The sequence below is a fragment of the Semicossyphus pulcher genome, unplaced genomic scaffold (assembly GCF_022749685.1).
Source record: "Semicossyphus pulcher isolate SPU_LCO1_2020_fin unplaced genomic scaffold, fSemPul1.0.p SCAF_9, whole genome shotgun sequence".
Classification (NCBI taxonomy): domain Eukaryota; kingdom Metazoa; phylum Chordata; class Actinopteri; order Labriformes; family Labridae; genus Semicossyphus; species Semicossyphus pulcher.
Window position 1 is genome coordinate 32,306,020 of NW_027211770.1, and position 14,304 is coordinate 32,320,323.

Genomic DNA, 14,304 nt, shown 5'->3' on the forward strand with positions numbered 1-14,304 from the left:
GCGACACGGAACGAGGCATAGCAAAACACGGAAACAAATGAGTGAGCGGCTGTGATGGCTGCGAGGTCATTTACACTTGATAGATGAGGAGCGTGAAAGCAGGCGGGAAACTCCAGCAGAGACGGCGTGGAGCTGACAGAATGAGAGCAGGTTCACAGGTTAGCATGTTTTCATCCATCCTCAGCCGCTGCTCTGCCCTCCTTACTTCAGCTCACTGGTAATGATAAACCAGCCAAGATCTCATTCTGTCAAAGCAGCCGGGCCACCATCAGCCAGGTAGGGGGCGACCAAAGAACTGTTATTGTCGCATTACGGTGGACTTAAACCCTTAAACTTAAACAGGAAACAAAGTCGTGTGCTGAAAAACTTGCAGTTAGTTTGTTTGTTGTAAAAAAACCATCAGATCTGAATTTCCTAACAGAATAAACGTGTAAAATCCAAATTCTGCAAAGTAACCAGTGAAAGCTGAACAATCCAGCGTTTCCATGTGAAAGCACAGCAGCATCACAGAGGAGGGTGTTTCTGCATGTTGTTGTCGTCTCCTCTTCCTATGATGTGTTTCCATGAGGCTCGAGGGAGAGAGAGGGGGTCAGTGCTCCCATCATCGAACGAGCGAGTCGATGCAGCAGAAACACGGAGGATTACCCGGGGGGGGGCAGGAAAAGGAGGTTAGCGGGCACACTGATGATGATAATACCAGTGCTGCGAGGGGAGTTACTGCTGGGTCTATACGAGCTATAATGCTAACATAATTCTCTCTGTGTTATATCCAAGCATGATAATAAATCTGAGGCTGTGAGGCTCAGGGAGTCTCCGACCGCCCAGGCGCTCAGTAGTTGTGGTTTCACAGTTTCTCTAAACCCAAAGTAACGTCTTCAGTTTCTGTCTGAACGAAGCTCAAAGATTTTCTTCACAAAGTCATTCTGAAGTTTATTGATACTGAGAACATTTCTTTTCATTATTGTTATTAAAGCACTCTATCTGTACCCAGCAGCCGGTGTGAATAAGGCTTACCTTCTGTCAGGATGAAAGCTGCTGTTGTTTCTCACATTAAAATCATCGCTGTTTACAGATTCTGCATCAAAATGTGGGATTTTAACATCTGACGGGTTCTGGCGTCAGTTTGTACTACACTTGTAGTCCGAGTCATATGGACCAGTCAGCTGTAACGCCATCCTGGCTCCCATCGGCAGTAACGATTTGTCTTTTAATAATCTCTATAAACAGACATGTTAGTGCTTCGAACAATCTCTGACGTCTCTCACCTCCATCCTCACGGCTCAAGTCGGACTGTAAACAAAGCAGCGCACAGAAAAGGAAGTCTTTGCTGGAAGTCGTTATCTCGAACGCTGGCTCGCCCCGAGGCCTCGTTCCCGGAGGATAGATGCCACCAGGTTCAGACTCTTTGTCAAGTTATTTAAAGAGAGGCCCAACATCAATCCACCATGAGTAGCACTTAGCAATTCAGCACATTGGCAGAAAAACGTCCTTTTAACAGGTAGAAACCTCGAGCAGAACCAGACTCATGTTGAACAGCCATCTGCCTCGACTGGATGGGCCGAAAATGGGATAGAAGGAGATGCAGGATAGAGACAGGCAAAGAGAGCAACAACAACATATGTTCTTGTTACCACAACAACATATGTCCTTGTTACATGAACAACAACAGACACATACTTATGGTTACAATGCCAATAATAGTGGTAGACTAGGGTGAAGATTGGCTAAATAAATAAATAAATAAATAAATTAGCGAGAGAAGCAGAGTAATGATAAAGGCTGAGGTAATCGTAATTGTAACAGTTGAAGTCAACAGGTCTACTATTAGCATTAGCAGCAACAACAATGATACTATGGGGAAGGCTGATGTTAGTAGTTGTTGCAGTCGAGCAGGTCCACAGCAGCAGGTGGTCTGCAGCAACGATCCTCAGGAACCTTCAAGACAAGGGAGCACGAGAACTCCCGGGAAGATATGTGGTTAGTAATGTTAATGGGACCAGAAGATACAGAGTTAATGAGCTGCATTAATATGACAGAGAGAGAGAGAGAGAGAGAGAGGGAGAGAGAGAGAGAGAGAGAGAGAGAGAGAGAGAGAGAGAGAGAGAGAGAGAGAGAGAGAGAGAGAGAGTCAGAGAGAGAGAGAGAGAGTCAGAGAGAGAGAGAGAGAGAATGTAGTAAACAGTGTCTGCTGTTACACCTGCATGAATGTGATTGGCTGTTACTAGTCAGCTGACAGACAAACAGCTGGTGGATGAGATGAATGACACAGCTGATGTAAGTGTGAGTAAAGTCTGAAATGACATCATGAAAATGTCCTGTTTCTGTGTGCAGATCATCAAGATGCACTCCTTCCTGGATTACATCATGGGCGGCTGTCAGATCCAGTTTACAGTGAGCGCGTGCACACACACACACACACACACACACACACACACACACACACACACACACACACGTTCAGGTCGACTTCCTGCTCCTTATTCCCATCAGGAGAACATGTGTCCTGTTTTCTCTGAGTAGTTCTGATGTCGCCATGGAAACAGTAACCAGGGCGACACATTCAGCAACCTCCCAGTGTCCCACTTAACTCCAGCAGTCGTCACTGGGATGTGACCAGTTTAACCAGTCCGAGGCTGCAGCTGGATGCCTTAACGAGCGCGATCCGAATCACGTCTTCACTGGTTCCTTTCTGCTAACAGCCTCAGCCTCAGTCATTAAGTCTGACTCGGACTCGGACCACCTGACCAGACCTGAATGAAGTGGACCTGACTCGACTCGACTCACTCTGGTCTACCTGACTCCATCAGCCCTGGCACGACAAACCTTTTTATTAGTGGTACTAAAGACACATCTGAACTCGATAACTGACTCGAACACACTCGACCTGGTTTTTATTTTTACAAAGGGATTAAAATGAAATAAAAGAAGAATTGAAAAGATCTCAGTAAAGGTGGAGACACACCTGACTGACTTAACCCAAACCTGACTCATCCCAACAGGACTTAACTAAACTCAGCCTGACTTGACTCAGCTCAAACTGACTCCACCTTACTTGACTCGAGTTGACTCAGCCTGACTTGACACCAGTCAACCTGGCTCGCCTCAACTTAAAGTAATAGTCTGGAAGATGTTCATGTAAAGAAGTTAAGTCTCTCTCTCTCTCTGAATGAGGTCACACATGCTGACTGAGCCTATGGCCCACTGATGAAAGCCTTTCATCTGCAGTATATAGTATTATTATGGGCTGGGTGTCTGTGGCGGCGCCCAGTTAGTGACGCGTTTTCCATCAGCCAGCAGTGGTTGGTCTGCCAGAGAGGGTAGGCGGAACAACTCTCTGAGTTGGGATCTTCAGCCATGACAATCTTTTAGAAGCACTGAGCAACGCTTTCTGTACTCCAACACAACAAACGGCACATCTCCCTCTTCGTCTTCGTCTTCTCTCACTCCTCTCCATTCCTCTTCCTGCAACAACTACGGTCTCGCCTGAGATTTCAGCGCGAGACTTCTCCGTGAGCGAGACTTGGTTACAGACAACAACAGAGAGTCTAGGTTTAAAGAAGTTATCCTTTAACTCGTCTCCGCTCTACTCCATTCGACTCGACTCCACCTGATTCCCTCTGACTCAGATTAACTTGACTCCACCTTACTGGACTCGTCGACTGGACCTGACTCTTCTGGACTCAGCTTGACTTGGTACCAGCTGACCTGACTCGACTTAGCCTGACTCTACTCGACTCTGCTCTCCTCCATTCGACTCGAATCAACTCAACCTGACTCAATCAGAGTCACAGTGACTCGACTCTACTCGACTCAACTTTACTCGACTCAGATTGAGTCGTCTCGATTCCACCTGACTTGACCCACTTCAGATCAACTCGAATCCACCTGACTTGGCAGGTCTGTACTCAGCCTGACTCAAATCGCCGCGACTCGCCTCGACTCGACTACACTCTGCCCTGATTTGACTCGATGTTCCTCGTCTCCACTAGACTCGTCCTGCTGTAACTCAACCTGACTCGTTGTGACTCAAACTGACTTGAAATATTATAACATACAGTTGAGCTGTGATGATGTCACAGAACGTTGTTTAATTTAGTTAAGTGGACAGGAAATAACCCAGTGCATGCTGGGATACTCCATCCAACACATTCAGTCTTCAGGCAGCGATACAAACATGTCACTCAGCATCTGCATGTCGTTAACACATGTTACACCGAGCATCACTTCCTGCTGCTCCTTCTGTTACATTCCTCGAGCCTGCGAGTCAGCCGGGAAACAAGACAAGGAAGACTTTTCTGTTTCTGAAATAATCCTCACAGGTTCAGTTTATAAAGGCTTCAGTTCAGGGAGGAAAGCAGTGAAACAGGAGAGCAGCAGCAGCGCGTCCAATCCGCTGTCGGTTTACGTCACATGACTGAGTGGAGAAAATGTTTCTCTCACAGGTTTGAAACACGACATTTACGAACCTGTGATTCCCTCCAGAACAAGATTTTCCACTTAAACTCAAGTTGTGTGAGTTTGTACTTTAACCTGTGAGGAAACCTTTAAGGGATAAATCTAACTGGTTCTGCTCTCTGATTGGTTGTCTCATCTCCAGGTAGCCATTGACTTCACGGCGTCTAACGGAGACCCTCGTAACAGCTGCTCTCTGCACTACATCCACCCGTACCAGCCCAACGAGTACCTGAAGGCTCTGGTGGCTGTGGGGGAGATCTGCCAGGACTACGACAGGTAGGTCTGCATCATACACAGCAGCCAATCAGAGGAGTCCATCCATCAAAGGAAAATGTACGGTCATTTCCCTCTGGCGTCACTCTCAGGGAGGGAAGCTCCAACTCTGTTAAAAGGATCAATTGTTCTGTTGTTGAAAGTTGCGTGTGGTGAGATGACCTGACTCGACCTGACTCGACTAGATCGACTCGTTCGACTCTCCTCGAGTCACAGTGACCTGACTAAACTAAACCGGACTAAACTGGACTCGGCTCAAACTGTCCTAACTTGACCACATTCAACTAGACTTATCTTGCGCTAAGCTAGGAGCTAGATAGCTTAGCACAAGTTAGCTAGCTAGTAGCAGGTTGTTTCAGGGGTTCTCAAACTTTTTGGGGCCATGGACGTTAACAGGGGAGAACATTGTCCGAGGACCCCTCAGATCGTAACATCAATTAAGCATATGCTTACGAGCGTCTTGATGCCGTTGGAAGTTTTTCTGTTGTTAAACGTATCAACCTGTCGACCTGAACACTTCAGACATGTTTCATGATGAAACATTTCAAACAGTCTGTGGACTCAACTCAGCAGTTATACTTCAAGTAATGGATGTTAAAAGCTTTCAGCAGATGAACAGCAGCAGGAACGGTTCGCTGCTTCATGACAGATTGAAGTGATGTCACAATCGTGTCAGTTTCTATTGCCATAAGTAGAGTACATTCATGCCTTCCCTGCTGCCCGTGCAGCTCGTTTGTTTTTTGTGTTTGGATTTGAAAGCTGACGTTTGTCTGTTTGAAGACAAACTTTAAGACTCTGTAACTTCTCCTCCCGTCTCTATTTCTGTTGCTTTACTTCAGTGGTTAAACTCTGAGCAGGAAGTGTCGACCTCTCAGTCTCTCAGACACGCCCACAGCCAATCAGAAGTAATTTCTCTGCTTTGTGTTGAAGTATTGTCGGTCTGAATGAGCTTGTTAACTCCTGCTGGCAGCCAATCACATCCCTCCTCCAGCCTCTGTTTTTTTTTCTTCTCACAGTGACAAAATGTTCCCGGCGTTCGGCTTCGGGGCTCAGATCCCTCCAGACTACAAGGTAATTTAACTGCTCAGCTCGCCATTTCTCCCAGCATGCTCTCTGTCAGCGGGGGGGCCTGGGGAGGGAGGCGGACCCTGCCAGGCGTTGGTGATTACCAGCCGACCTCCTCCTCATCATCACCCCGGGAAGCTGCTGTTTCCCATGATGCTTGTCTGATGATGCTTTCACATCACAGTGCTGGTTATCCCCGTGAAATGTCCACTGCCTGAAACAGGAAGTCAGTTTGTGCTAATCGTGGCTAACGTTACTCATAGAAGGTCTGATTGAGATATTGTTGTGTAACTGTGATTACCGACCTGTCACGCGTCTTTATCAACCTAAATGTTATAATTAATTATGATTATATAATTAACCAATAACAGTCAGAGCAGACTGACAGGAAACATTAGCTCCTTTAAAGACACAGCTGATATGATACGAGTAAACGTGTTAGCAGTGCTGCATGAACGTTTTACACCCAAAGGAAACTCAAGGTGCTTTTCAGAGTAAAAGCACCAGAAATTAATTTAATTAAAACAATAAAAGCAGCAAACAAAAGCACATAAATGTAAACAATCGAACATACAGGGAAAATAACACTCAACACTGAAACACACAACCTGCAGCACACAGTAACAAATGCTTTGATTCAAGAGGAATCTTTCAAATCAACAGAAACAGGAAGCTCTGTTAATATAAGACGTGATTATTGTGTCATTCATAAACAGTGTGCCCGACCCGCCCACGTTCACGTGACACCAGAAACAGTTACAGTAGTGTTCTTCTCCTCCTGAGGACAGACCCGACAAAGCTTCATGTTGTTCCTAATCTGCATCATGATGTTGTTCTTTCAGCAAACTGAAGAGCCGTTAATTAAAGTCGATCACAAGAAACTCTGTTTCTGTTTGGGCTTCATCCCGCTGCAGTCAGCCAGAGTGCAGCCTCTGTGTAACTTCCTGTTTACAGTGAGACTGAGACTCAGCACAGACAGATGAACGGGCGCTCCTCTGGGGGATGGGACCTGAACCTGAAGACGACGACTCAGACATCAGTGTCATTTGCGACTTGTTTGATAACCCCTCTCCCTTCTCCAGCTCTCAGTGAAAAAGTAGTTATTAACCGCTGGTTGGTGGTTTCTAATTGGTTCAGTAGGAACCAATGAGCTTGAAGCTGAACACAGAAGTCAGGAAGAGCTGAGAGACCTCCATGTGTTTGTCTTTTCAAGAATGAAAACCACGCAGAAGAAGAGGAAGTAGAAATCCTTTTGTCTGTGCGTTCTTTGATAAACCTTTTGTCTCACCAACATAAAGTGAAGCATTACTCATCGTAGTGACTGACACTTCCTGTAGAGCTCCTCCTCCAGTGTCACCTCCCAGTGATGTGCAGCTCGTAATTAAAGCGTCCACCCTCACCTCAAGAGAGTTTCATGGAGACAGAGGGAGGGAGGCTGCTCAGATTGGATGTCAAGAAGCAGAAAATGAAAGAAAAAAGGATGACGAGTGATGAAGAGAGGAGTGCTTACGTATATCATTGTTAAAGCTGTGTGTTTTTTGATGCTCAGATCAAACAGACTTCCTGTATGTCTCTCTCTCCCTCCAGGTCTCCCATGACTTTGCAGTGAATTTCAACGAGGAGAACCCGGAGTGTGCAGGTAGCTGCTTTGATTTTTCCGCTCTCTTTGAAAAAGAGAAAATTGACTCAAATATTTGATATTGAGCCTCAGAAGCCGAGCACGCAGGAAACGCTTTGATCTGAAGATTAGTTTGGTGATGACGAGGCTGCAGGTCGAAGGAGCCCCATCGGTCTGAGGCTGCTAATGACAGAGGAGCCAGCGACGTCTCCAGGTTACTCAGGATCAGGTGTACCAGCACATTTAGGAGGTGCTGATCTTTCTGTGCAGGATGAGGCAGGCTTTGTTTTTCTTTTGTTTCCAGCTGCTGTATTTCACTGGAACTGGATGTCTGTCTCTTAATCTCCAGCTTGTACTTGGATTGCTCTATACTCAGTATTTAATAGCAATGAATACAAAGGATGCTGCTGTCTGTTATACACCAGATAGTAAGAAATCACAACCCTTAATTGGATGCTGGACCGATGTTTAAGGTTCGCCTGAAGCCGTATGAAACAGCATGTTTACTTTGATTGACTGCTGATCGGGATGCTGTCAGAGTATCAGATGCTTAAACACGTGAACACTTAACAGTAAAATGTTAAAAACAGTGAAAGTAAAAACACAACGCAGCCTTTGGGGAGGTTTTGGCTCTCTGAACACTAATCACACTCTCCATTAAGTCTGTTTGAGTGTTCACAGCCTGCAGGCAAAAACTCTTCAATCCTCTATGAGTCGATCGAGTCAAAGACTTGGAAGAAAAGAGACGAGCAGAATATTTATCTTTTCACAGTTTTATTCAGAAACTTTATCTCTGTTTTCACATCACAGCACGTTTACCTGGAGGCTGTTTCATGAGCTCAGGCTGACTGAAGAAGCCTATCCTAAGCTAACGAGACACAGTTGCTAACTGACCTTATGATGCTTTATCTACGTAAAGCGGAACTAGTAACCTTCTCTGAGCGTGCTAGGTGTGGCTACTCTAATATATGGATGCTAACTCTTGGCGGACAGGAACGAAAGCTAACTAGACACACAATTCTAACCTGATGATGCTAGCTCTAAGATGAAAGGAATTAGCAGCTGTCCTTCACTAACTAGACTCAGCCGTAACTTTAACCTAAGGATGCTAACTCTAAGCTAAACTTAACTTGCTAACTCTAACAACTAGTGCTAAACTTAAGCTAACAGGAACTATAAGCTTTCTTTAAGCTTTTAAGCTAACTAGACACACTCTTACTTATGATGCTAACTCTAAGCTACATAAACTTGCTAACTCTCAAAACTGATGCTACCCTCGCGCTAACAGGAGCTATAAGCTTTCTTTAAGATATCTAGACTGTCAAACTAAGCTAAGTGGACGTAGGTACTACAGTCTAACACAAATCTTGATTCAGGTAGCTATCTTTATGGGGAACGTAGATCTAACTAAGCTAACTGTAAGCTAACTGGTGCTTATACCATTTAAATTGCAAGCTTCAGAAGTTTGAGTCTACACCAAGACTGTAAACAGTTTAACTACTAGCCTTGCTTTACAATAACTCAGGACACGTTTAGGTTTAAAGGTCATTGGACTGCTCTGCTCATGCTGTGTGCGGACTTTTAATTAGCTTGTTAGCTGACATAATACAGCTTACAAGTCAGGAAGCCTTGTGGTGTATTTTTTCCTCTGTAAAGTCACAGTTTGCTCCATGTTTTTCTCTCCTTGTCTCTTTACTGGGTCAGAGAGAGAGACCGGCTCTATTTAGCTGAAGGTCTCCCTCTCAGGTGCTAAAGGTCATTGATCAGCTTAGAGAGACACTTCAACACCTACACCGTTAATTAAGACCCAGAGTGTGTGTGAAGGAGACGGTGACCTTCAGACATTAAATCAGATCAATGCTGCCTCCGGGCATGCTGGGATGCTTCTAAAGACATCCTGAGAGTGAACTTGACCGGTCCTCCTGGGTATATTTCTCACCGAGGGAAAGGAGGAACCTATTTTCTCTGTAACGGGATGAAATTGTTATTAATCCATTGAAAAGCATAGTGAGTTTTCAGGGGCACTCGGGAGGCATGGTTTCAAATGTGTTTCCTATGCTTTTGCTTCCTGAAACGTATTGAATTGTTGTGTTTTTGTGTCCGTTCAGGTATCCAGGGAGTGGTGGAAGCCTATCAGGCCTGCCTCCCCAAGCTGCAGCTTTACGGTCCCACCAACATCGCCCCCATCATCCAGAAGGTCGCCAACTCCGCCTCACAGGAGGTCCACACCAAAGAGGCGATGGTGAGAGACTCTCCTGACAGGCCGAGACAATCTGTGTCCCAGACGACCTTCATGCTAACGCTAACTGAAGCTGCCTGACTCTCATAGCAGTAATCTGTTACTGTTGAGGCAGGGCAGCAGTGTACGTTACACAAGTATTCACCCCACCTGTGTCTGGATTTACTTTACTGCTGCTTCCAGATACTTGAGTCGCACTAGTGCCCAGTTTGATTTGTCAAAGTATCTAGCAAATCACGCGTCGTCTGTAATCTGTCTCACTACAGCGCTATGAAGCCAAAACAAACAGATGTTACTGAGATTTAATGACAATAAACAGGCTGAGAGGATGCTGAGAGAACTACATCAGGAGGCAGGTTTGTAAAGAGGCTGAGGTCAAACTTTGTCAGGTTTGGTGGAAATCTTTAAATCGGGAGGAAGTGAAAAATGACATTGTGTCAGTCAGGCTTCAACTCAGCTGTGATTTATTTACCTTTTGTCTCCATCAAGTTTGAGACAGTGAGGTCAAACCCACTGAAGTAACGATACCTCACCACGACCAGTGTTGCAGAAAACAGACGTGAAAGATATAAAAGTTGTTTATGCTTCTCTTTGGTCTTCACTTGTCTGGGTTAAGTTCTGTTTGAGATGAGCTGAAAAAGGTTTCAGTTGTTAAAGAAATTCAGCAGGTGAATCTTAAAATTAAAATAACTTACAAATAAATAAGATTTAAATGTAATCTTAAAATCATGTTCAGGCTTTCTTTTATTCATTAAAACATATTTTTTAGTCATCACTTGTTTTTTGAGATGAAATTAACTTCAACAATCTACGAACCAGTTGATTTACTTCAGTTTGATCTGAATTTCCAGAGAACAAAACCCGATTGTCTTCCTGACCCTGTCTTCCAGCAATACTTCATCCTGCTGATCCTGACAGACGGCGTCATCACTGACATGGCTGACACGAGGGAGGCGATCGTCCAGGCCTCCCACCTCCCCATGTCAGTCATCATTGTTGGGATTGGAAACGCTGACTTCAGCGACATGCAGATGCTGGACGGTGATGACGGGATCCTGCGATCGCCCAAAGGAGAGCCCGTCCTCCGGGACATCGTCCAGTTTGTCCCCTTCCGTAACTTCAAACATGTGAGTTGTTTTAATGGCCTTTGAATTTAGTTAAAAACAAGACGTACATTTCAGCTACTGAAGAAAGAGGCCAGTTTCTCTACTGCTGTCTTTGACTTATCAAGTTCCTCCCTACTGAGGAGTTCCCCAAGGCACGATTTCAGGTCCTTTATTGTTTCCTATTTAAGGCTCCTTTTGTGATTATCATTCAGAGACACATATAAAGTTTTTTTTAGCTATGGTCCTTGTATTGTTGTGCCCCTCACATACAGCATCATACACCAGTTTATTACATACACCTAGCTAAAATTAGCAGTCCAGTACATCCACCTTTCATGTCGGCTATATTGTTTAAAACGTTTTAACAACTATTTTAGAAGATTTAGTTTGTCGATCTATTGAGATGAAACTTCTGTAACAAAAAGGTCTATCTCTGTAGGGATCCTTTCTGTCATGTTGTCACACACTTAGAATAACAATCTGAGCCTGTCAGTGGAAACAACAACAACTTTTAGTGGACGACCTTTGACCCATCAAGGATTATGTTGCAGCCATTACAGCCTGTTTCACTGCTGCAGGATGAACACATCTACTGGAGACACTCACACACTTTTCCTCTCTTTGATTTGCAGCTTTCCCCTGTGTTACCTGCAGATGCTATCCGTATGCTCAAACTGTTGTTATTTGTAGTAAAGTGCGGCTCGCTGATGTATAAATAAAGTTATTATTACAAACACATTTGGCAGTCCGCAGCCTTCGAGGTCCAGGAGCTAAAATCCTCTAAATATGGACGCCAGATGGTGTGTTAGTTTGAAGGATGTCTTCTCCATAGAATATTACACAGTGTGTATAAATAACTGTGTGTGACCCTTAAATGACTGCGTGTGAGTGTAAAGGGAAAGTAATAAGCCCAGAAGAGAGCAGAAGAGGAGGAGGACGAGATGAGAGGAGCGAGTGTGACGTTGTTGGAGAAATTAGTTTTCCCTCTTTAAGGAGGAAGATGGAGAGGCAATCTGCCAATCGTACGTGGGGAATCTTATATTTCAGTCGGTAACGTCTCTGAAGGTTACAGACGATACAGCGGGGGTTCATTTCCACCGTTTGGACTCATTTTACAGGCGCGGCAGATATTTGCCCTCCTGGGTCTAATCTGTGTGATGAATGAGAGTTTCTGTCTTTGGCCCGAAAGGAGGCAATTTTCATTGTACAGCAGCAGAGCGAGGCTCAGACAGCTCTGACTGACACTGCTCCAGACAATCACAGCAGCTGTCTGTGTTTTCTCCCAGAGGAATGAACAGAGGAGGAGAATCCAGGTTATAAAAAGACTGCACTGAAAATACGAATGAATAGGTCGACTGTGAAACAGGACGTGCACCCAGGAGAGCGGACGCCACTGTGAAGCTAAAGAAAACCCTTATAATGTTTTTACACTGATGTACATAACCTTCTTATTTTAACACCATGCACCATCTTTTTTCTAAACTTTCTAATACGTATCAAAGTGTTTGACATCATCGATCATGTCCTGGTAAGAGGCAACACTGACTTCTTTTAAGGCACCATAACCCCGAATGCATCTTAAGCAACAGATCTACTTATTAATCTCTGTGCTGTTCTGGCCGTCTTGCCTTTATTCGATGGGACAGCTGAAGAGAGGCAGTGTTGGGATGACATGCAGCAAAGGGCCGAGGGCCGGAGTCGACCAAACTGCCTCTGTTTCACAACATCAACCACGTGCTCCGCGAGACAGCACGGCCACGTTTAAGACGAGGAAGGAACAACTCGTGTTCGCCTATAAGTTGGAGGAACTGTTGCTTTAATGTTTCAGGTTTAGTCCACCTTATAAAAAAGGATTGGAAATGCATTTAGTTTTACCTGCAGTACATTTTGGATGTACCGTATGTTAATGTGCATATATGTGAGAAACTGAGTTTCTGTCTTGTTGCCTGATGGGTCAGCCACGAGCTACCACAGGTACAGTTCTGCTTTTACTTTTACTCATCCGGTTTCCTTCCAGTTCTTCAGGTCTGAGAGGGAGAGAGTGAAGAATTAGGTCAACCAGTAAATCGAGAGCTTCACCTGCAGGCTCAGCTTCCTCTCCACCACCTGTATCACTTAAAGTCTGTAGCAGTCCGTCTCGTGCTGCGTGTTCATCTGCTCAGAAACGAGACCTCAGAAGCACTCGGACACCTCCGGGCAGCCCAGCCTTCTTCTGGTAGAGTAGCTTTGCCCGAGGCTTGGAGGTGCTGACTCTCATTCCAGCCTCTTCAGAGTCTGCTGCACACTGCTGAATATCCACAGATTACTCGGTTATGTGTCGGGTAGAGTCTAAGAGATCATGTTCTGGAAGTGTGAGAAAATGACACTCTGCTTAGAGGCACCAAACGAGGATTAATCCAGTTTACTGCCACATCTCAACTTTAAGTATCGATAACTGGAGAACTTAAGAAACACTTCCTGCTCATAACTTTATAATGTATGAAAAAAAGAGACGTTGAGAACTGATGAGACATCACTGTGGTGAATGTGCAGAAGCTCTGCGGTCTGATCGTCACAGCGTGCAGTGATGACGTGAAACAGACGGCTGCCTGGAAGGAACAAAGTCCTCCTGAAACAGAGGATTGGAAAGTGTTCAGCGTGTGTCAGGTGGACGTGCTTGGTGGTAAATTGGCTGTAAAATGTGAAACCACCATAATGGTGCTTGAAATGGAAACCTGGAATGTTTCTCATGTTGTTTAGAACAGATTAACACCTTGATGCGTCTGTGTAGATGTTTGTAGATGTTCTGCATGCACAGTACGACTGACGTTTCCTCCTCCTCCTCCTCAGGCGTCTCCAGCTGCTCTGGCTAAGAGCGTGCTAGCAGAGGTGCCCAACCAGGTGGTTGACTACTACAACAGCAAGGGCATCAAGCCCAAAGTGCCCAGCGAGTACCAGTCTTCCAGGCAGTTCGGCCCCTGAGCGCCGCCTCCTCAGCTGCCTCAGCACAACCTCACCCGGACTGAGAACAATGTTTACTGTCTTTTATTCTTTGTTGATGTGGATGTTAAAGGTGCTACATGCTACATTTTACCACAAAGACGGGGCTCCTTTTAGACGATAACGAGAAGAGATGACGAGAAGCCTGCAGCCTCGACACTGCTCTTTAGACAGATTTACAATAAAGGTATCATCCGGAGAGGGAGAGGCTGCTGAGAAGTGTTAGGATCAGATATCTGAGCTTCTGCACACAGCTGATGAGCAGAAAATGGACAGTTGAAGCAGTAAAAGCAGAGTAGCTGAGATGTAATGAAGTCAACAAAGAACAGCAGCATCCAGAAGTCAGCTCGTCAGCCTGTCTCTGTGGGCGTCTCTTTCAGGTCGGAGGCCTACATGACGAACCATCTCTGAGGGGTTTGATGCACATCCGACAGGGTCCATGTGCCTTTAGAGTTACAGGAGTCTGCTGATAAGAACACTGTACTAACCTGCACACAAACATACGGCTAATGTGAGCTCAGTAATTAGTAGCTCCTTTTCTTAGCTGCGTGCTATGTAGCATTACTTTT

The 14,304-nt window shown here is 45.1% G+C and overlaps 1 protein-coding gene across 1 annotated transcript in view; it reads left to right on the forward strand.

Moving 5' to 3' along the window:
- Positions 1 to 13,717, forward strand: part of cpne4a (copine IVa) — a 69,175-nt gene extending 55,458 nt beyond the window's left edge. The window contains exons 10-16 of the mRNA XM_069655542.1: positions 2,332 to 2,391; positions 4,598 to 4,731; positions 5,745 to 5,799; positions 7,381 to 7,432; positions 9,520 to 9,653; positions 10,541 to 10,777; positions 13,586 to 13,717. Of these exons, the coding sequence (XP_069511643.1) occupies positions 2,332 to 2,391; positions 4,598 to 4,731; positions 5,745 to 5,799; positions 7,381 to 7,432; positions 9,520 to 9,653; positions 10,541 to 10,777; positions 13,586 to 13,717 (804 nt within the window). The remainder of the gene's footprint in view (positions 1 to 2,331; positions 2,392 to 4,597; positions 4,732 to 5,744; positions 5,800 to 7,380; positions 7,433 to 9,519; positions 9,654 to 10,540; positions 10,778 to 13,585) is intronic.
- The last annotated feature ends 587 nt before the right edge of the window (positions 13,718 to 14,304 follow it).